Source organism: Lynx canadensis, chromosome D2 (genome assembly GCF_007474595.2).
Source record: "Lynx canadensis isolate LIC74 chromosome D2, mLynCan4.pri.v2, whole genome shotgun sequence".
NCBI lineage: Eukaryota > Metazoa > Chordata > Mammalia > Carnivora > Felidae > Lynx > Lynx canadensis.
Window position 1 is genome coordinate 913945 of NC_044313.2, and position 16726 is coordinate 930670.

Below are 16726 nucleotides of genomic sequence, written 5' to 3' on the forward strand. Positions count from 1 at the left end.
AGCCGGGAAGAATGGCACCTCCACGTGCACACCGTGGCTCTCGATCCCCTTTCTGTGAATAAAGGCTCAGCACTCTGGACACCAGGTGCTCTGGCAACAGGCTGCCTGCCCCTCTGGGTTCTGGGTTCCGGGTCCCCAGTTCCGGAAACAGCCCAATGTGGCTGTGTGCAGCGAGGAGGCTCAGAGAGGGGGAAACACCTGTTGGTCTGTGGTTTTCCAGGGGTCAGAGTTCACAGGAGGGGCAGCTGCCCGGCCCCGAACTCCCTCTCAGACCACTGCGGGTACCTGGCTGCCACAGCAGTGGTGACCGGTGGCCCCATTACCAGCAGAGTAAGAAGGGCAAAGTTTGCACTGGAGTCCAGTTTGGGGCCTGTCGGGTGGCGTCTCGCCTCCCAGGGGCCTCTCTGCGCGCCAGGAGCCAGGATGGCAGCTCGCTGGCCTCCCAGGACGTGCGCCTCCCCGATCTCACGCTCTATACTCCTCCCGCCCCCCACCCGGGGCCCACCTCTGAGAAACGGGAGCTGTAGCTTTCACGGGGCAGCCGCTCCGGCCAAAATGGACACAGACCCAGGGAGCCAGGGAGCCACAGGAGGACGCCACAAGCAGCAGGGGCCCTGGGGCCTGTCCAGCCCCCGAGAGGCCAGCGCTTGGCCAGGAAGGGCCCTCGCTTCGCCTGCTCGGCCGGCGTCCCGCCCGGAGCGGACACTGGCAACAGCTGGGCCAGGGCTGGGCCTGGGCCGGAGGTCCCTGGGCAGGGCAGAAGGTTAGAGGGGCAGGGCAGAGAGCCCACCAGCCCCACCTCACTGCCAGAGACCCTTGCTGACGGCCTCCCACCTGCTCACCCCACGGGCTGCTCCTTCCAGAGCTTCCCTGGTGTCCCCGGGGTCTGCCTTCCATCCCTGCCGAGAACCAAGCATGACACGCGGCGGACAATTCGTGCGGGATGGGCGAGGGAGGGACCCCACCTCCAAACACCCCAGAAGGACGCACCTCGCTGGACGGGACAGCGAGGGACGAAAAGGGCTGTCCGAGGCTCTGCCCTCCCGTGCCTGTGGCCCCACGATCTGCCACCACCCGCCGCTGCCCCTTGGGCCTCTGGTAGATGGCTCGGCACCAGCAGAACCGATGCGCGACCGCCCTCGACACCCGGAAGGGACGGCGGGAGCCCGGGGCTGGCACCTTGCCCAGGCAGGCAGGACACAGCCCGTGCCCACGTCCATCGGCTGCTGTGCCCTGCCCCTGCCCCTCAGCACCTCGGATCTCAGCCTGCCGGACCCCAAGGCCAGGAGGAAGGGGGGCCCAGGGCCATCCCCAGCATCTCCTACTGTGTCCTATTCACACGGCATGGCCGCCGGCTCAGCAGAGCTGCAGGAGGGCAGGGGACGGGCAGGGGACCGTCCCCCAGCTGCCCCTCCCCCAACGCCCCACCTGCGCCACCCTCCTCCAAGCTGCCCTCGGAGCTGTGGACCCCTCACACCCTGGCAGGGCCAGTCGCCCACGGCCCTCGCCGAGCTGGACGCCTGGCCACCCAGCTCCTCTCACCCACAAGGTCTCCCCAGGCATCCCGTGCCTCGGAGTGGCCTCTCCAACGTACTACCTGGGGAGTCCCACGTGTACACGTGCCACGTGCTCAACTCCACTGCCGCCTGTCATCCGGAAACACCTGAGCTTCCCCTGGCCCCCTGGCCACGCTGGCCACCCGTCTGCTCACGCAGCACGCACCCTGGGACACAGCCGTCTGTCCGCCGCTTCCAACCCGCCCCCGGGCATCCGGAACAGAATTCGCGCCGACCACGGGCTCCGCCAATACCTGTTCAGCGCTCGGTGCCAGCACCTGGCCCCTCATCCGGCAGCGCCTCCCCCTGAAGCCTCGGACCCGGGTCCTCCCCACACCCCGGCCCAGACCCCACCGTGGCCTCCCACGTGGCTTTGCCGCCTTTATGCTGCCACCAGAGGACCCTCCTGAAAGGTACCCTAATGTCCCCAGAAGCTCCCAACGCCCCCCCCCCCCCGCAACCACGCAAAGACCCCCACCCAGAGGGAGAGGAATCGGAACAGGGGCCTCCGCGGAGGCACGTGACGCCCCGCACAGCCAGCCCCAGGACAGCCCCAGCCCGCACCCGACCCGGACAGAGCACGGTCTCCACAAAGAGCAGGTACTCACGGCACAAACAGGCCATCTGAGAGGCACGCGGTCACGGCACCTCTTACCTGATAGAACTCCCGCAGCCAGTTCTTCTGCAGGTTTTCTGGCTATAAATTAGGAAGAGAAAAAGAAAACACAGTCAGATCGTCGACACAGCCCCAAAGAGCCACGAGCAGACGCTGGGGTGGTGAACACCACCTCGCGGGCCTCACTGTGGGGCCCGTGCTGGGGGGGGCGGGGGGGGGGGCCGTCCACATGGGGGACCTCCCACCCCCCAGAAGGGGGCCTGGCTCTCAGTCCCCGGGGACCAAACTCGCCAGGCGACAGGCAGGCCCCGCAGTGCCGGGCGTCCACGGCCGACCCTCAGCCCTGCTCTGTCCCCATGGGGTCACGGGGAGGGACGGTCCACAGCCGGACCAGTGTCTGCACAGGACGGCACAGCACCCCAGCAGCCCCCACCCGCAGTCAGCGAGCCCCCCAGACTCCGTCGTCTCCCCGGCGGGCAGCAGGGAGGACGCCGTCCCAAAAAAAGAACCCGGGGCGGGTCTGGGCAGCACGAGCACCAGGTGCACGGAAAGGCGCGTCGTGGGCCGTCGGGGACAGCCAGGCCCACCCGGCAGGCCCCCTGCGCACACCCCGTGGCTGATGCAGAGGAGCCGGAGCCCCCAGGTGCTGCGGGAAACAGTCCAGCGGGTCCCTAAAGCGCGAATCAGAGTCTACACGTGATCCAGCAGAATGCAAACAGCCGTCACAGAGAAACGGGCAGCGACATCAGGGCACCGGTCAGAGTCGCCAAAAGGTGGACACGGCCCAAATGCCCACGCGCGGATGAACGAATGAGCAAAACACCGCCCATCCACACAAATGACTGCGACTCGGCCTTAAACAGGAAGGAAGCTCGGCCCCCCGCTACAGCACAGCGACCCTCAAAAACACGCACCACGTGGGAGAACCCGGACACAAAAGGGAAGTAACACGTGACTCCACCTTCAGCACGGTCCGCGCAGACAGGAAGCGGACCGTGGCCAGGGGTGGGGGTGGCCGCTGCTGGGCACGGGTTTCCCCATCACGGGGTGATGGACACGCTGTAACGTGGACCGCGGTGGTGGCCGCAAACTCGGGGAGTCCACGCACTCTCCCACCGCCCGAACCGGCGACACCGCGAGCCCTGGGCTACGTGGCCAGAGCAAGGGGGGCCTCCCGGGACGGAGGCCCGGACACGCGGCCGGGCCCCAGCAGTCCTGCCGGCCCCCAGTCCCGGCACGGACGAAAGAGCCGCGGGCAGGCCGTCCACTGACGGGACGACGCGGCCACCTTCCAGTGCAAGTGCTCCCGGGCGCGGAGGAGGAGACCACGCGGCTGCACGACCCGAGGACCGGATCGTGGCCAGGACGCAGCTCCCGACGCCGCTCCTGAGGACAGAACACCAGCGTGCAGAGCGCGGCGTGCGAGCCAAGGGCCACCCTCCGGTTTCTTCACTTCTGATATGCTTACGGTCACCACACGTTACTTTCGTATTTGAGGGGTTTTTAAGTTTGCTTATTTACTTTGAGAGAGAGAGCAGGAGGGGCAGAGAAAGAATCCCACGCAGGCTCTGTTTTGTCAGCACGGAGCCTGACGCAGGGCTCGATCTCACGGTTCGCGAGTTTGTGACCTGAGCCGAGACCAAGAGTCGGACGCTTAACCGACTGAGCCACCCAGGCGCCCCTACTTTCGTAATTTGTAACTTCGTGTTCAAAACTTGAAGCAGAGACCGTGATGGCTCTCGGACGCGGTGCAGCACGCTAACCACCGGCCGCTACAAGCCACCGTGAGAGGCGAACGGGGAAAACTCTGCGGAGGGCACGACGGTGGCCCCCTGGGTGCCTCCTGCAGCAGCAGCTGCTACCGACGGGCCGGGCCGGGCCGAGAGCGACGCTTCAAACACGCCTCGACGTGCACGCACACCCACACCCACACACACCCACCCGCGCGCGGTGGCCCCAGGGCTGGACGGTGTGGCCCACAGGACGCTCCCCCTGACACAGGAACCGGCACTGTCGGTGGAACCCTCCACGATGACAGACTTGCAGCAGCCAAATTCACACTTGAAATGTGGTTCCTGTGGCTAAATCGCTGCATTTTTAACATCACTTAATTTTAAACCGCACGCGTAGCTGGTGACGTTCGCGGGCAGCACGGCTCCACGGAAGCTTCGAGGTCCCTGCTCTGAAGCAAACACAACGCTGACACATATACATGATGAGACGGCGCACACAGAAAGGGAGGAACGTCTCACCCACCCCGCCTGTGACGATCAGCACAGACACCCACGCTCAAGGAGTGTGACAGCACATTAAAGGCTCACCCCTCACAACCAACCGCGTGGACTTTCCACCGGGAAAGCGGCCGAGGCAACTGGCCGCACCAGCAGCTCAGAGAAATCGGCCGATTCTCGTCACAGGTAACGGGACAGCCGGGACCCCGGTCCAGCCGCAGCCACACGGGCTTGCAAGTCCCGCTCCGGGCATCACGGGCAGCAAACCGCCACCCCGGAGCCCAGACAGACAGGAGAACACTAGAGTCGCGGCGCAGACCTGCTCTCCCGGAGAAGATGCTGGAACCAAAGCCTAGTACCGGGGCGCCAACGGTCAGCTGTGACCTGCGGGAAGCCGGGCTCGGACGAGTGTGCAGAGAAGCCCTCGGGACCACGTCGAGGAGGCCCAGCGCTGTGGTGGGTTCTCCCTCCAGGTAGCCCGGCACGTGCTCATGGTCTAGGTTGGAGAAGGATCCCTGGAGAAAGACCCCTCCTGGCGCCGGCCGGGGGACGGGGGGAGCAGCCTCGGTGAAATACACCCAGCGCCCTCTCCACACCGAAAGCCCGCCACGCCGGGGAAGGGGGGTCACCCGGGCCCAGGCCACCCCTGGAAAGGGCGCCTCCCCCCAACCTGCCTGCCTACGGCCCCGAAGGAACGGGGGAGGGGTCACAGTGCAGGGACACAGGCGCAGCCACAGTCCGAGACGGGCCGCAGACCGCGGGGCGCTCCCCGTCCCCACGCCGTGCCAGCACAAGGCAGGGCTCCGGCGCAAGAGGGCGCGACACAGACCGCCTGTGAGCTGCCCTCACGGAGCCCCCGGGACACAGGCGAGGGCACCGGGGGACCACGAAGCCTCCGACGCCATGGCCGCGGCACGCCGTAAACACGGCCCAGGGCCACGTTAACAGAAGGCCTCACGCGACCTCAGCCCCTGGGACCCGACGCTTCAAGTCCAGCTCCCGGCAAAAAACTACCAGGCTGCCTAACAGGCGAGGGGAAAACAGTGCAAAGACGCAGAAAACGCGTCTGAGTCCCTCTCGGCTGGGACTCCGATTCCGGAGGGCACACGGAGGGTGCTGACGGACAGCCTGGAGGGCACACGGGGACGGACGGCCACGCGAGCAGCGCGGCGGAAGCTCTAAGAACGCAAAGCAGACGCTAAAATCAAACCCACTGTAACAACATGAAGAATGCCTCCGGCGGGCTCATCAACACGCCGCACACGCGGAGGGAGGGAGCCGCGAGCTAGAAGACCCGTCAGCGGAAACTTCCAAAACATAACGCCGAGAAGAACACTGACAAAAGGACAGAACGTCCAGGAATCATGAGACGATCTCACATGACGGGTTTCAGGAAGAGGCAGAAAAGAGAGTGGAAAACACCTGCGGGGTCCTAAGGACCGAATTTTTCAGTGAAGGACAAACACCAGACACAGACGCTCCCTCGCGGGGAGAGCGCTCGGTGCCACACCTCCCAGAACGGCTACTCGCAGGCACACAGGATCCAACGTGCACCAAGCCGGGGACAGAGAGCATCTGGGAAGACAGAGGAAACGGGAACCCGGGCCGGATCACGGCGACCTTCCCGACAGCGACGCGAGCAAGCACGCAGTCGGGCGGGAAGCTCCCCGCGGTGAGAGGGAGCACCAGCCACCCAGGACTCTGCGTCCAGCAAAACCATCTCTCCAAAGCCAAGTTGAAATAAAGGTGTTCTCACCTGGGAAAACTCATCACCAGGGGACAGGCCCTAAAGGTAACGTTTTAAAAAGTTCTCCAGGGAGAAGGAAATTATACAGATGAGAAGAGTGGATTCGTTGGGGCGCCTGGGTGGCTCAGTCGGTTGAGCGTCCGACTTCGGCTCAGGTCACGATCTCACAGTTCGTGAGCTCGAGCCCCACATCAGGCCCTGTGCTGACGGCTCGGAGCCCGGAGCCTGCTTCGGATTCTGTGTCTCCCTCTCTCTCTGCCCCTCCCCTGCTCTGTCGGGCTCTGTCTCTCTCTCCAACATAAACATTAAAAAATTTTTGAAAAGAAAAGAGTGGATTCGCATGAAGAAAGACAAAGAAGAAATAAATGAAACTTCTTCAATAAACGTCTGCAACCATTAACGTCAAGTTAACAGACCAGGAAGTGCCTGCACGCGCCCCACCCCTGTGCTCCCCGAGAACCCCTCCCCGGGGAGTCTGGGCGCCCGTGGAAATGATAAGATGTCACTCCCCTGGTCAGGGGACACCAGTGGCAAAGGTGGAAGGATTCTGCAGGTATAATTAAACCCCAAGATTAGTTGATCTTAAGTTCATCAGAAGGGGCGTTATCCTGGGTGGGTCTGCCCTTATCAGATGTCAGCTGGGCAATTTTCCAAGAGGCTCTAAAGGTCGGGGAGGGGAGGCCGAGCACTGGCTCTCTGCGGCCCGCCCTCACCTCTGCCGCAGCAAGGTGCTGACGTGGGCCAAACCCGGGGCGGCGCACTTCCCTCCAGGTGAGGGCGGGTCTCCCCCCCCCCCCCCCCCCCCCCGCCACTCGGCTGCGCCTGGACGCCCACCGCCCAGAACCGAGAGGAGGCGGGGCCACTGTGGAAGCCTGCACTTGTGCTGCTGTCACATGGGCAGAAAACTGACACACGTCCTCCGTGTTACGAACACGGGCGGGTTGCATACAACGGAACAGTTGGTGTCCCTCTGAACGCTTCGCCCGCTCAGATTTTACTGTGAAATAAGGTCTCTGGGGAGGACTCCGATCCCACTGCGGGAGGAGCCTTGACCACGAGAGCAGCCATGTGGCCTGACGTCCCGCCCTCCCTCTGGCGCCTGCCTTTCTCAACTACGCGTTTCACGTTTGGGTGCAGACAGCCATCAACATTGCCTTAATTTACTGGTTTTCCGGTGGGTTTTTGTTTACTTTTTCATTCAACAACAAACATGGTTTACATTCGTCTTCTCATGTGACTTCAGTTTATGACATAATTCTGTATTTTGGCTTTTTGAGTTAAATGTTTTCTTTATTCTTTCTTGTTCTGTAGCAACAGAGTTGAGTGTGACGGAACCATGTGTTAGAAATGACACACAGCACACGCACTCACACCCTGGAGCCGGTCCCTGTCTTGTGGGGAAACGCTCGCCCCCCCCCCCTCCCCAAGGTCAGGAACGGGGCAAAGACACCGTCATTTCCGTAACACCTAGACCAACGCCAAAGAGATTAAGGAATAAGACGAAAGAGAGAGAACAACCCGGAGGGTACAGGTGAGAGGACAGCATGTGCAAAGGACCAGGGTCGGCGATGAAACTAAAACAGACATAAAAGCACTGAGGAAAAAGTAGCAGGATGTAAAAGTGAGACACAAAATCAACAGCTGTCCTAAACACAAACACTGGTCACCAGATGAGCTGAGGAGGAAACCCCATCACAACTGCAACACCGAACAAAGATGACGCTTAGGGACCAACGTTTAGCTGTGAAAATTCTGTGCACGAAAAGCAGCAGGACGCTCCTGGCGGAGGCGACGCCAGACTGGAGGCCACGGGACGACGCCCTCACCTCCCCCCACCCCGGGGAGGCTGGCCCAGCGCCATCCCGCACCCCTGGGCGAGGCCCCGCAGCCCCACTAGGCCAGCGGACTCCAAAGCTCACGGAAAACACACTATGACTCAAAGTCTGCCCGCCGCTGCTGAACAGAACCACACGCTCGACCACAACGAACGTCGAAAGGCACATGGGCGAGGGCTCGGCTGCCCGACGCCGAAGAACCGGACGGCAAAGCAAAACGACGACAGGTCTGATGGAGAAATGACCAAAAGACGCCAAGGGGGCTGACACGAGTGAGAGGCTCACCTCTGCGGACGAGAGCCGGGCAGCGGCCGGGCGGGGGCGCTCGTCCCCGCGTCCTTGCCCACGGCTGCGGCCCAACCCGCGGCACACCCATGCAGAGCCCCCCGACAGCGCCGCTCTCCACAGCCACCGCGGCGGCCGGATAGAGCAGGGCAGGAGGCCCAGGGAGCCAGACGGGCCATGCCCCCCGCCCCCGCGGGAGCACATGCCGCAGAAAAGCGGCAATGAGGGCGGCCGAGGCCCTTGGAGGCGACGGGGCCCGTGACCGCAGGCCCTACGCACACCCCCTTGTACCGGGGCCACATGAGCCCAGCCAGGGCCTCATGCGCTCCATGAGAACCTCCCCCCCCACACCACCACTCTCCTGCAGCTCGCCCGGTGCCCCAGGCGGCGGCCTGGCATCTAGCCTAACGCACCTCTGTCCCCCTCTCCCTCCCACCTGCGGGAGCCACCCCCACCTGACCCCGCAGTGGCTGCCTAAGCGGAAGACGGGACAGGGACCCCTCCCTCCCTCTCTCTGTCTCTCTGTCTCCCTGTCTCTCTCTGTGTCTGCCTTTGCTGCCTGGCCCTTGTAGGCAGCGAACACGGCAAACGCTCACGAACACACTAACTACAGATGTGCAGTTAAGACCTGTAGAAGCATCTGAGGGCGCCTGGGTGGCTCAGTCGGTTGAGCGTCCGACTTCGGCTCAGGTCATGATCTTGTGGTTCACGAGTTCAAGCCCCACGTCCGGCTCTGTGCTGACAGCTCAGAGCCTGGAGTCTGCTTCAGATTCTGTGTGTTTCTCTCTCTGCCCCTCCCCCTGCTTGCGCTCAGTCTCTCTCTCTCTCTCTCTCAAAAATAAATAAAAACATTAAAAAATTAAAAAAAAAAAAAAAGACCTGTAGAAGCATCTGGAAAGAGGACTTTCTCAGGAAGGAAGCCAAGGTCTGGGCCGCAACGGGAAAGAAAGTGCCGGAAGCAGGAGCTGCTGTCACAGGAGGGAGCCCCCACCCACGGTGAGGCCTGAGGAGGACGGGAACAGTCCCTTGCCGTGCTCACCTCTGGTGGGAAGGGGGGCCATGGGGACAGGCCTTCCAGCGGGAACCCACCCCATTGTGACTCCCACCCCCACGTGCCGAACCCCGTCCGGGTGGTGGCGTCCACGCAGCCGCTGGCTCGTGTGGCCCGGGCACAGCTGTCAGGAGGAGGGGCCGCAGGCTGGGCTCAGGGCTGCAAGCCGCCACGGCCCGAGTCCTGCGGGCCTCATCCCGACAGGCTAGCACGAAGCCGGCCCGCGGTGGCGACGGGCCCTGTGTTCGCACACAGCGTATGCCAGCCCAGAAACTCCGCTTTCTCAAATACGTCCTTAAAACTTTCAAATACGAGTCATTTAAAACAATCGAGCGCCAGGGGCTCCCTAAGCCTGGGTGCAGAGCGGGCCAAGGCCTCCGGTCCGCACCACCGATGTCCCGGGAAATCCCACCCCTCGCCAGACGCCTATCCCTGCGGAGGAAAACCGTTTCCTTTCACGAGAAAGGAAGTCTTGCCTGCACGCTCAGAAATACTGAGGCTAAAAATAGTTTTGCGAAAGGAAGCGAAGGTGGGCCTTCCGCCAGGAGAACGCGCACGGAGCGGTGCAGGGCAGTCGGGGCCTCACTGCGGAGGAGCAGGGACAGGGCCGCCCGCACCGCTCCCCCCCTCGGCCACCACTCCTTTCGCGGCAGCCACGGCAAGAGCATCCGAAGTGGGAATGAAAAGCGCAAGACATCCTCCCACGGACGACGGCTCAGAAACGCGCCCTCTTCAATTGCGCACGAGGCAGGACCGTGCTCAGCACCTGGCAAAGACGCGCTCGGGACCCGTCGCCACCGGGAACAAGGCCTGGGCGAACCTGACCACGAACGAACGTTTTCTCCTCAAGGGTGCCTGGGGACAAAATACACTTACGATGACAACGTGCGGTCACTGAGGACTGACTTCTGAGAAACGAAGGTTTAATCGGGAATAACGGCCTATAAAAACCGAAATGACCCACCCCATGGACACCTTCCACCCAGGCCGGTCATCGGGGCTGAGACCATTTCTCAGCAGAGACCTGCCCAGCCGGGCCCGCCCGCCAGATGCACAGACCAGAGAGGGCGAGGCTGGACCGCGGGCACCCTAGCGACAGGTGGGAACGTGCCCCGTCCCGGAGCCGCACAGCCGCCCTGCCTACCCGCCCGCGGACAGGCCTCCCTGGGCCCCCGGTACTGCTCTTTCCATCAGGACTCTGCTCAGAATCCCCCACGGGCAGGCGGGTGGCTGCTGCGGAGGGTGGGGCCCTCACCCCCACGGTTGGGACCCCGGGGCCTCACGGGCAGACATCTGAGACACCGAGGCCCCACCGTCCGGTCCCGTCCAACCTCCGCAACGGCCAGCAGTCCACATGCCACCGCGTTCACACGGCTTCTCCGGGTTTGCAAAAGACCGTGAGCGCGGCCCTTGTAACGTCACACCTGAGAGGCTGAACGCAAACCCCCTCAGACCGCAGAGCGGGCATGGGGGGCTGGGCAGGAGTGAGGGGGTCATGCAGGGCACCCCCAGGTGCACAGGTGACGAAACCTGAACTCCAGCTCTAAGCGCGCGCCTGGGTTTGGGAACACAGATGCGCGGCAGCAGCAAAGTCCAGAACGCAGGCGGCGGGCTGCGGGAGAGGAGACCGCGGGCGGGGAGGGCCCAGAGAAGGGCGCCACGGCCTCCGTCGGGCACAGGCCGCTCTCGGGCCGATGCTCAAGGAGGCCGCTTCTCAAAGGCGAGTGCCGGGAGACCTGGCAGGGGAGGCTCAGAGCACGGCGGGCAGCCTCCGGTGCCGCCCGGGTCCCGCGCCCCGCGCCCCGTCGCCGCCCCCGCAAGACTGTGCGGTCGGTCGGGCAGCTTCCAAACTCCCACGTGACAGGGTGCAGACTCGGGACCCACCGTGCCCCACGTCCCCCACGAGGAGGCGCACCCACAGCCCGACGGAGAGCCCAGTGTCGCCATGTCCTCCGTGGAGGGCACCTGCCCGCCTCTGCCGGGGAGGCCCCGAGGCAGTAAGTGAGGGCAGAAACGCGGCTTCTTCCCATGCAGGGTCACCCTCTGGGGCCCCGAAGGGGAACACAGACCGGCCAGAGCACACCAAGGCCAGCCTCTGGGAGCACTTTCCTCTGCCCGTTTCCCAAGTGACACGCTCACTTCCGATTCCCCAAGTATCCACACACAATAGTGGGACGTGGGTTTCAGAGACACGTGGCTCATCCCTGGCTGTGATCCCACAGAAGGATGGGGTCGCCCAGGGCTGTGAGGGGGTGAGCCTAAGCTGCCGTGATCCACGGGGCTGCCTTCCCCAACCTGCAGCGCGGGGCCTCTGGCTCATGAGACTGCAGAGAGGGGTCCCCGGGGACCTCAGCTACGGTGGAGGAAGGCAGCACCCGGGGGGAAGAAATCACAGAAATGCAGAGTCTGGAGGGAAAAGCAGTGTGGTGTCTGAAGAACGTGAACACAGCCCGAGGTCCATGAAAACATGACGGGGGGGGGGGGGGGGCGCCTGTCGGTTAAGCGCCGACTTCGGCTCGGGTCACGATCTTGCGGTCCGTGAGTTTGAGCCCCGCGTCGGGCTCTGTGCTGACAGCTCAGAGCCTGGAGCCTGCTTCTGATTCTGCGTCCCCCTCTCTCTCTCTGCCCCTTCCCCGCTCGTGTGCTCCCTCCCTCTCTGTCTCTCTCTCCCTCTCTCACAAATAAACATTAAAAATAATAATAAAAAAGAAGACGTGACAGGGAGACCTGGCCCCGCGCAGCTCAGGGCCACGTGCCCAGGCCAGCGCCCACCCCGACCACACGGAGGGGTCACAGGCTGAGTTTCACGCACAACTGCAGGTGACAAACAATAAAGCAAATCAAATGAAAAGCTGGCTCTTAAACAGATTAATACAATTGATGAGCCGCTAGGCGGGTGAATCAGGAAGAAAAGGACACAGGTGACCAGCATCAGAAGTCAAAGGTGACCAATGCAGACGTTCAAAGAACAATGAGCACACGTGAACGTTTGAACGTTATGTCAACAGGCTGAACAACTCGGGTGAAGGGAACAAATGCCTCACAAAGTGGAAGGACACGCAGTGAAACAGAACCTTCTCTATTAAAGAAATGTGGTTTGCACCAAAAACCTTCCTACGGAACAGTGACGGGTTCTCCGGTGAGTCCCATCAACCGCCCCACCAACCTCACACGGCTCCTTCCCGTTTGTTCTACGAAGCCAGCGCGGCGCCGATGGCAAACCCTGGCAAACGTGTTCGAAGGCACGGCGCAGAAAGAACCACGGCCCCACGTGTGCACGTGTGTGAGCGTGCCCACAGGCCACGTGCAGAAATACGTAAGGGAAAACCCAGCGTGACCAAGTGAGTTTGGCCCAGGGATGCCGCTCCGGTCTGGCACAGTTGAAACCGGTGGAACTCCCAAATTTACAGACTAAAGGGAAAACTACAGGATCACGTCCATAGACGCAGAACACGCATTTGACAGCTTGCCACAGCCTCGGCACACCCCCTCCCCCACCGCACCCGGCGCCTCCTCCCGTGGCACCTGGCATCCCCCTCCCCGGTGGCGCCTGCCACCCCCGGCCTGTGGCACCCGGCACCCCCCGTCCCGTGGCGCCTGCCACCCCCCGCATTCCACTGCGAGAGGAGCACCCGCGCTCGCCCCTGGCCGGGCACGGAAGCAGAGAAGACAACGTGCAGCGGGCTGTGTCTGCAGGTGCTGACCGCGGACACACAGACAGAGGGGCCCTGAGGACTCGGCCAGCGCGGCCACCGGCTACAAAATCAATCCACGAGATCTGGTGCGCGTGTCTTTACAACAACAGCAGATAACTGGAAAGTGAAACATTCGAAAATACTGTTGACGGTAAACTACCGCAAAAACCACAAATGATGTAGGAACGCGTTTAATGAAAGACACACAAGACCTCTGGGCTGACAACCGCAAGAGATGCTGAGAGAAGCGAAGACCCGAGTAGAAGAAGAGACCTGCCATCCTCATAAGCCCCAGGCTCCGCACCGGGAGACGTCAGTGCCCCCACGCTCGCGACGGATCTGGGCGGCCCCGGCCGTAGTTCCAGCCGCTTCTGCGAAACGGACAAACTGTCTCTGACGCACACGTGCAAATGCAAAGGGCTGAGAACGCCCAAAGCAATCCGCGGAAGGACGGACAACGGAGCCGGGGGGCTCCCGCGGACGCCCAGCCTCACCATGAAGCTGTCGTGACCAGGACAGGTGGCCCTGGAGTCACATTCAATGAGCAGATCGATACAACAGGTCAGAAAGAGACACACACGACTGATTTTCAACCAAGGCGCCAAAGCAACCCACCGGGGAAGACAAACTTATCCACCCACGGCGGTGAGCTAGCCGGCGCCCGTGGGGAAAGGCACACCTCCACCGTACCGACTCACACACAAAAATTAACTCGAGATGAAAACCCTAAGTGTATGTGGATCCTGAGAAACTTAACAGAAACCCATGGGGGAGGGGAAGGAAAAAAAAGAAGAGGTTAGACTGGGAGAGAGCCAAAGCATAAGGAGATTCTTAAAAACTGAGAACAAACTGAGGGCTGATGGGGGGGTGGGAGGGAGGGGAGGGTGGGTGATGGGTATTGAGGAGGGCACCTGTTGGGATGAGCACTGGGTGTTGTACGGAAACCAATCTGACAATAAATTTCATATATTAAAAAAAAAAAAAAAAAAAAGAAAGAAAACCCTAAGTGTAAAAGATAAAACCACACAGCTAAAGAAAGCAACAGGAATGGGGCACCTGGGTGGCTCAGTCGGTGAAGCGTCCGACTTCGGCTCAGGGCATGATCTCACGGTCTGCGAGTTTGAGCCCCGCATCGGGCTCTGTGCTGGCAGCTTGGAGCCCGGAGCCTGCTTCAGATTCTGGGTCTCCCTCTCTCTCTGCCCCTCCCCCGCTCACATTCTGCCTCTCTCTCTCTCTCAAAAAGAAACATTAAAAAGAAAAAAAAAGGCAACGGGAAGAATGTCTTCCCAGCTCGGCGGCCGGCAGACTTCCAAGGGTAGAGGGAGCAACAATCGTGAAAAATCCTGATTAGGAACCGCTAGTCACCGAGGTCACCATCAAGAAAACGAGCAGGCGAGCCACAGTCTGGGAGCCACACACGCACAACAGGTATGTGACAGAGGACGGGCATCTGGATACGAAAGGAACTCCTCCAAATCAGTAACAAAAACAATTCAGTCGGAAACAGGCAAAGGACGGGGCCAGAGAACTTCACCGAAAACCAACCAACCAACAGAGCGGACACACGGACGGCCAACGAGCGCCCGAAACGGGCTCCAGGTCACGACCACCCCAGCGAGCCTGAGGTGACGAGAGCCGCCGGGGCCCACACCGCTGGCAGCACGTGAAACGGCACGTTTGCTCCGGGAGAAGTTCCACGGCGACACAGCAGTTCCACTCCCAGGTGCAAGGACCTGAGAGGAAAGGAAGCGTGCACCCAAAACACGCGTACGGGGAAGTTCACAGAGTCTGCTCGTGACGAGCAAGACGTTACAAACGAGCAGCCCCGTGAGCGTCAGCCGGAGGACAGCCGGACAGCCTGCAGCGCGGCCGGAAGCCGTGCGAGGAACGCTGCCCGCGACACGAGGGCGCAAGCTCGGCGCAGGCAACGACAGGACGCTGTGTCCAAAGCACGTGCAGGAGGCCGAGGCGACGGGGCGCAGCCCGTGTGCGGCCCGCTGGCGGGACGTCCCAGGACAGGCTAAACGGGGCCGGAGGGAAACGGGGGCCCGGCTCCCTGGCAGGGAAGGGCGGGGGAACCTTCTGGGATGACAGCTGTGCTCTACGTCTTGATAAAGGTTCGGGTTGGCCGAGACCCAGCAAATGTGTGTTTAAACGCGCACTCTTCGCTGCATGTAAATGTTGCGTCAAAAGAAAATCCAAACCGATACTGAACTCTAGCTAATGACACTCCTACTCGAGTATTTGCGAACGAGTATACTGACGTCTGCAATTTCCTCTGAAACACATAAAAGGACAGAATGACTCATGGATGAAAAGACAGATCAGTAGGTCATAAAACAAGGACAGGAACATGTTAATGACAGAACCAGCTGGTCGATACATCAGCGTTAATGGCAAAGTTCTTTCAACTTTATCATATGCTGGGAATCTTACGATAAATGTTGTGAAAGAGTTTAAAAATAAAAGATAAAAGGCTGAACTGGACAGTGTGTGAGGCCCTTTCCATGACTCTCACCACAAAGAACGGCCGGCTCCAGGGGGCCACAGACTTTCGCTTTGCTTTTCCTCAGACAGAATCGACTACAGGCCGCCAGACCCTTGCTCTCACACCGAGGCACAGCCCCTAAACCTCGGCGAAAGCTGATCCAGCCCAACCCCAGGGGCTGCAAGTGAGGCCCGGCAGCAGCAGAGTGTGGCCACAGGGTAGGGCCTCTCCGGGCAGGGGCAGCGGGAGCTGCCCTCTGTCACCCCTGGACGGCTGCAGGCCAACGAGGGAGACCAAGAGTCAGGAGCCACAGAAAATCAGGGTCATGAAACGGCAAAGCCCAAAACATCCTTTCTCCGACAATCAGACATGCTAATTCTGAGTCTCGGGAGGTTTTTGTTTTTTCTTTAACCTTAAAATTCAAGTTCAAAATAACTTAAGTCTAAAAATAGGGCCCCTGTAAAATAAACACGTGCAAAATCCTTCTCGCTGGCAACCATCATGGAGCCACGCCCTGGGCAGCGCTGAGTGTCACATGCCCCCCCCCCACCGCCCCCCGCATGGTCCCTGTGCTGCAGGAGACGGACAGGGCTGGAGGCTGGGGACGTGCACACAAGGCTCCCCAGCCTCGGGCAAGGCTGGTTCACAGCCAGAGCCACCGCCAAAGCCCTGTGCTCTCCAGCTGGGCTCCACAGGCTGCATCGGGAGGCAGGCCCTGGCTGGTAAGCAGACCGCGACAGACAGCATTCCCCGGGGAACAAACTCACCCTTCCCCATGTGCCGGGCACACTGCCAGCCTTGGCCCACTTTAGTCCTCGACTCGGTGAGTCAGGGGCCCGGAACCCTCGCCCTCCTGTTGGCCTCCAGCCAGGCTTGGGGGACAAGACGGAGTCCCCATCTGCGGCCCAGGATACCCAGAGAACCCGAGGTGTGGCAGTTGATGGACGGACAGGCAGCCTTTGACCGTGTTTTGGGCCAGGAGCGAGGCACACGGGCCTGCAGAGTGGGTGCCCTGGGTGGGGTGAACCAATCACCGTGAGCCCTGGGGCTGCCCACAGACCAGCTCTGGGCCACCCGTGGCCTCAGCCAACTTGACCCCAGGCTGGAGGCTGGAGGTATGAACATAGGGTTCGTAGGACATGGGGTCACCACACCTGGCCCGTGGAGCACAGGGCCACTGGTACCTACGCCTGTAGGCCATGGGGCCAGTGACATCTGACCT

General features: G+C 61.6%; 1 protein-coding gene across 3 annotated transcripts in view; it reads right to left on the reverse strand.

The window, feature by feature from the left end:
* Nucleotides 1–16726, reverse strand: part of INPP5A (inositol polyphosphate-5-phosphatase A) — a 173237-nt gene that overhangs the window by 126601 nt on the left and 29910 nt on the right. For all 3 annotated transcript variants that reach the window (XM_030334760.1, XM_030334761.1, XM_030334759.1), the window contains exon 2: nt 2212–2253. In XM_030334760.1, coding sequence (XP_030190620.1) covers nt 2212–2253 — 42 coding nt within the window. The remainder of the gene's footprint in view (nt 1–2211; nt 2254–16726) is intronic.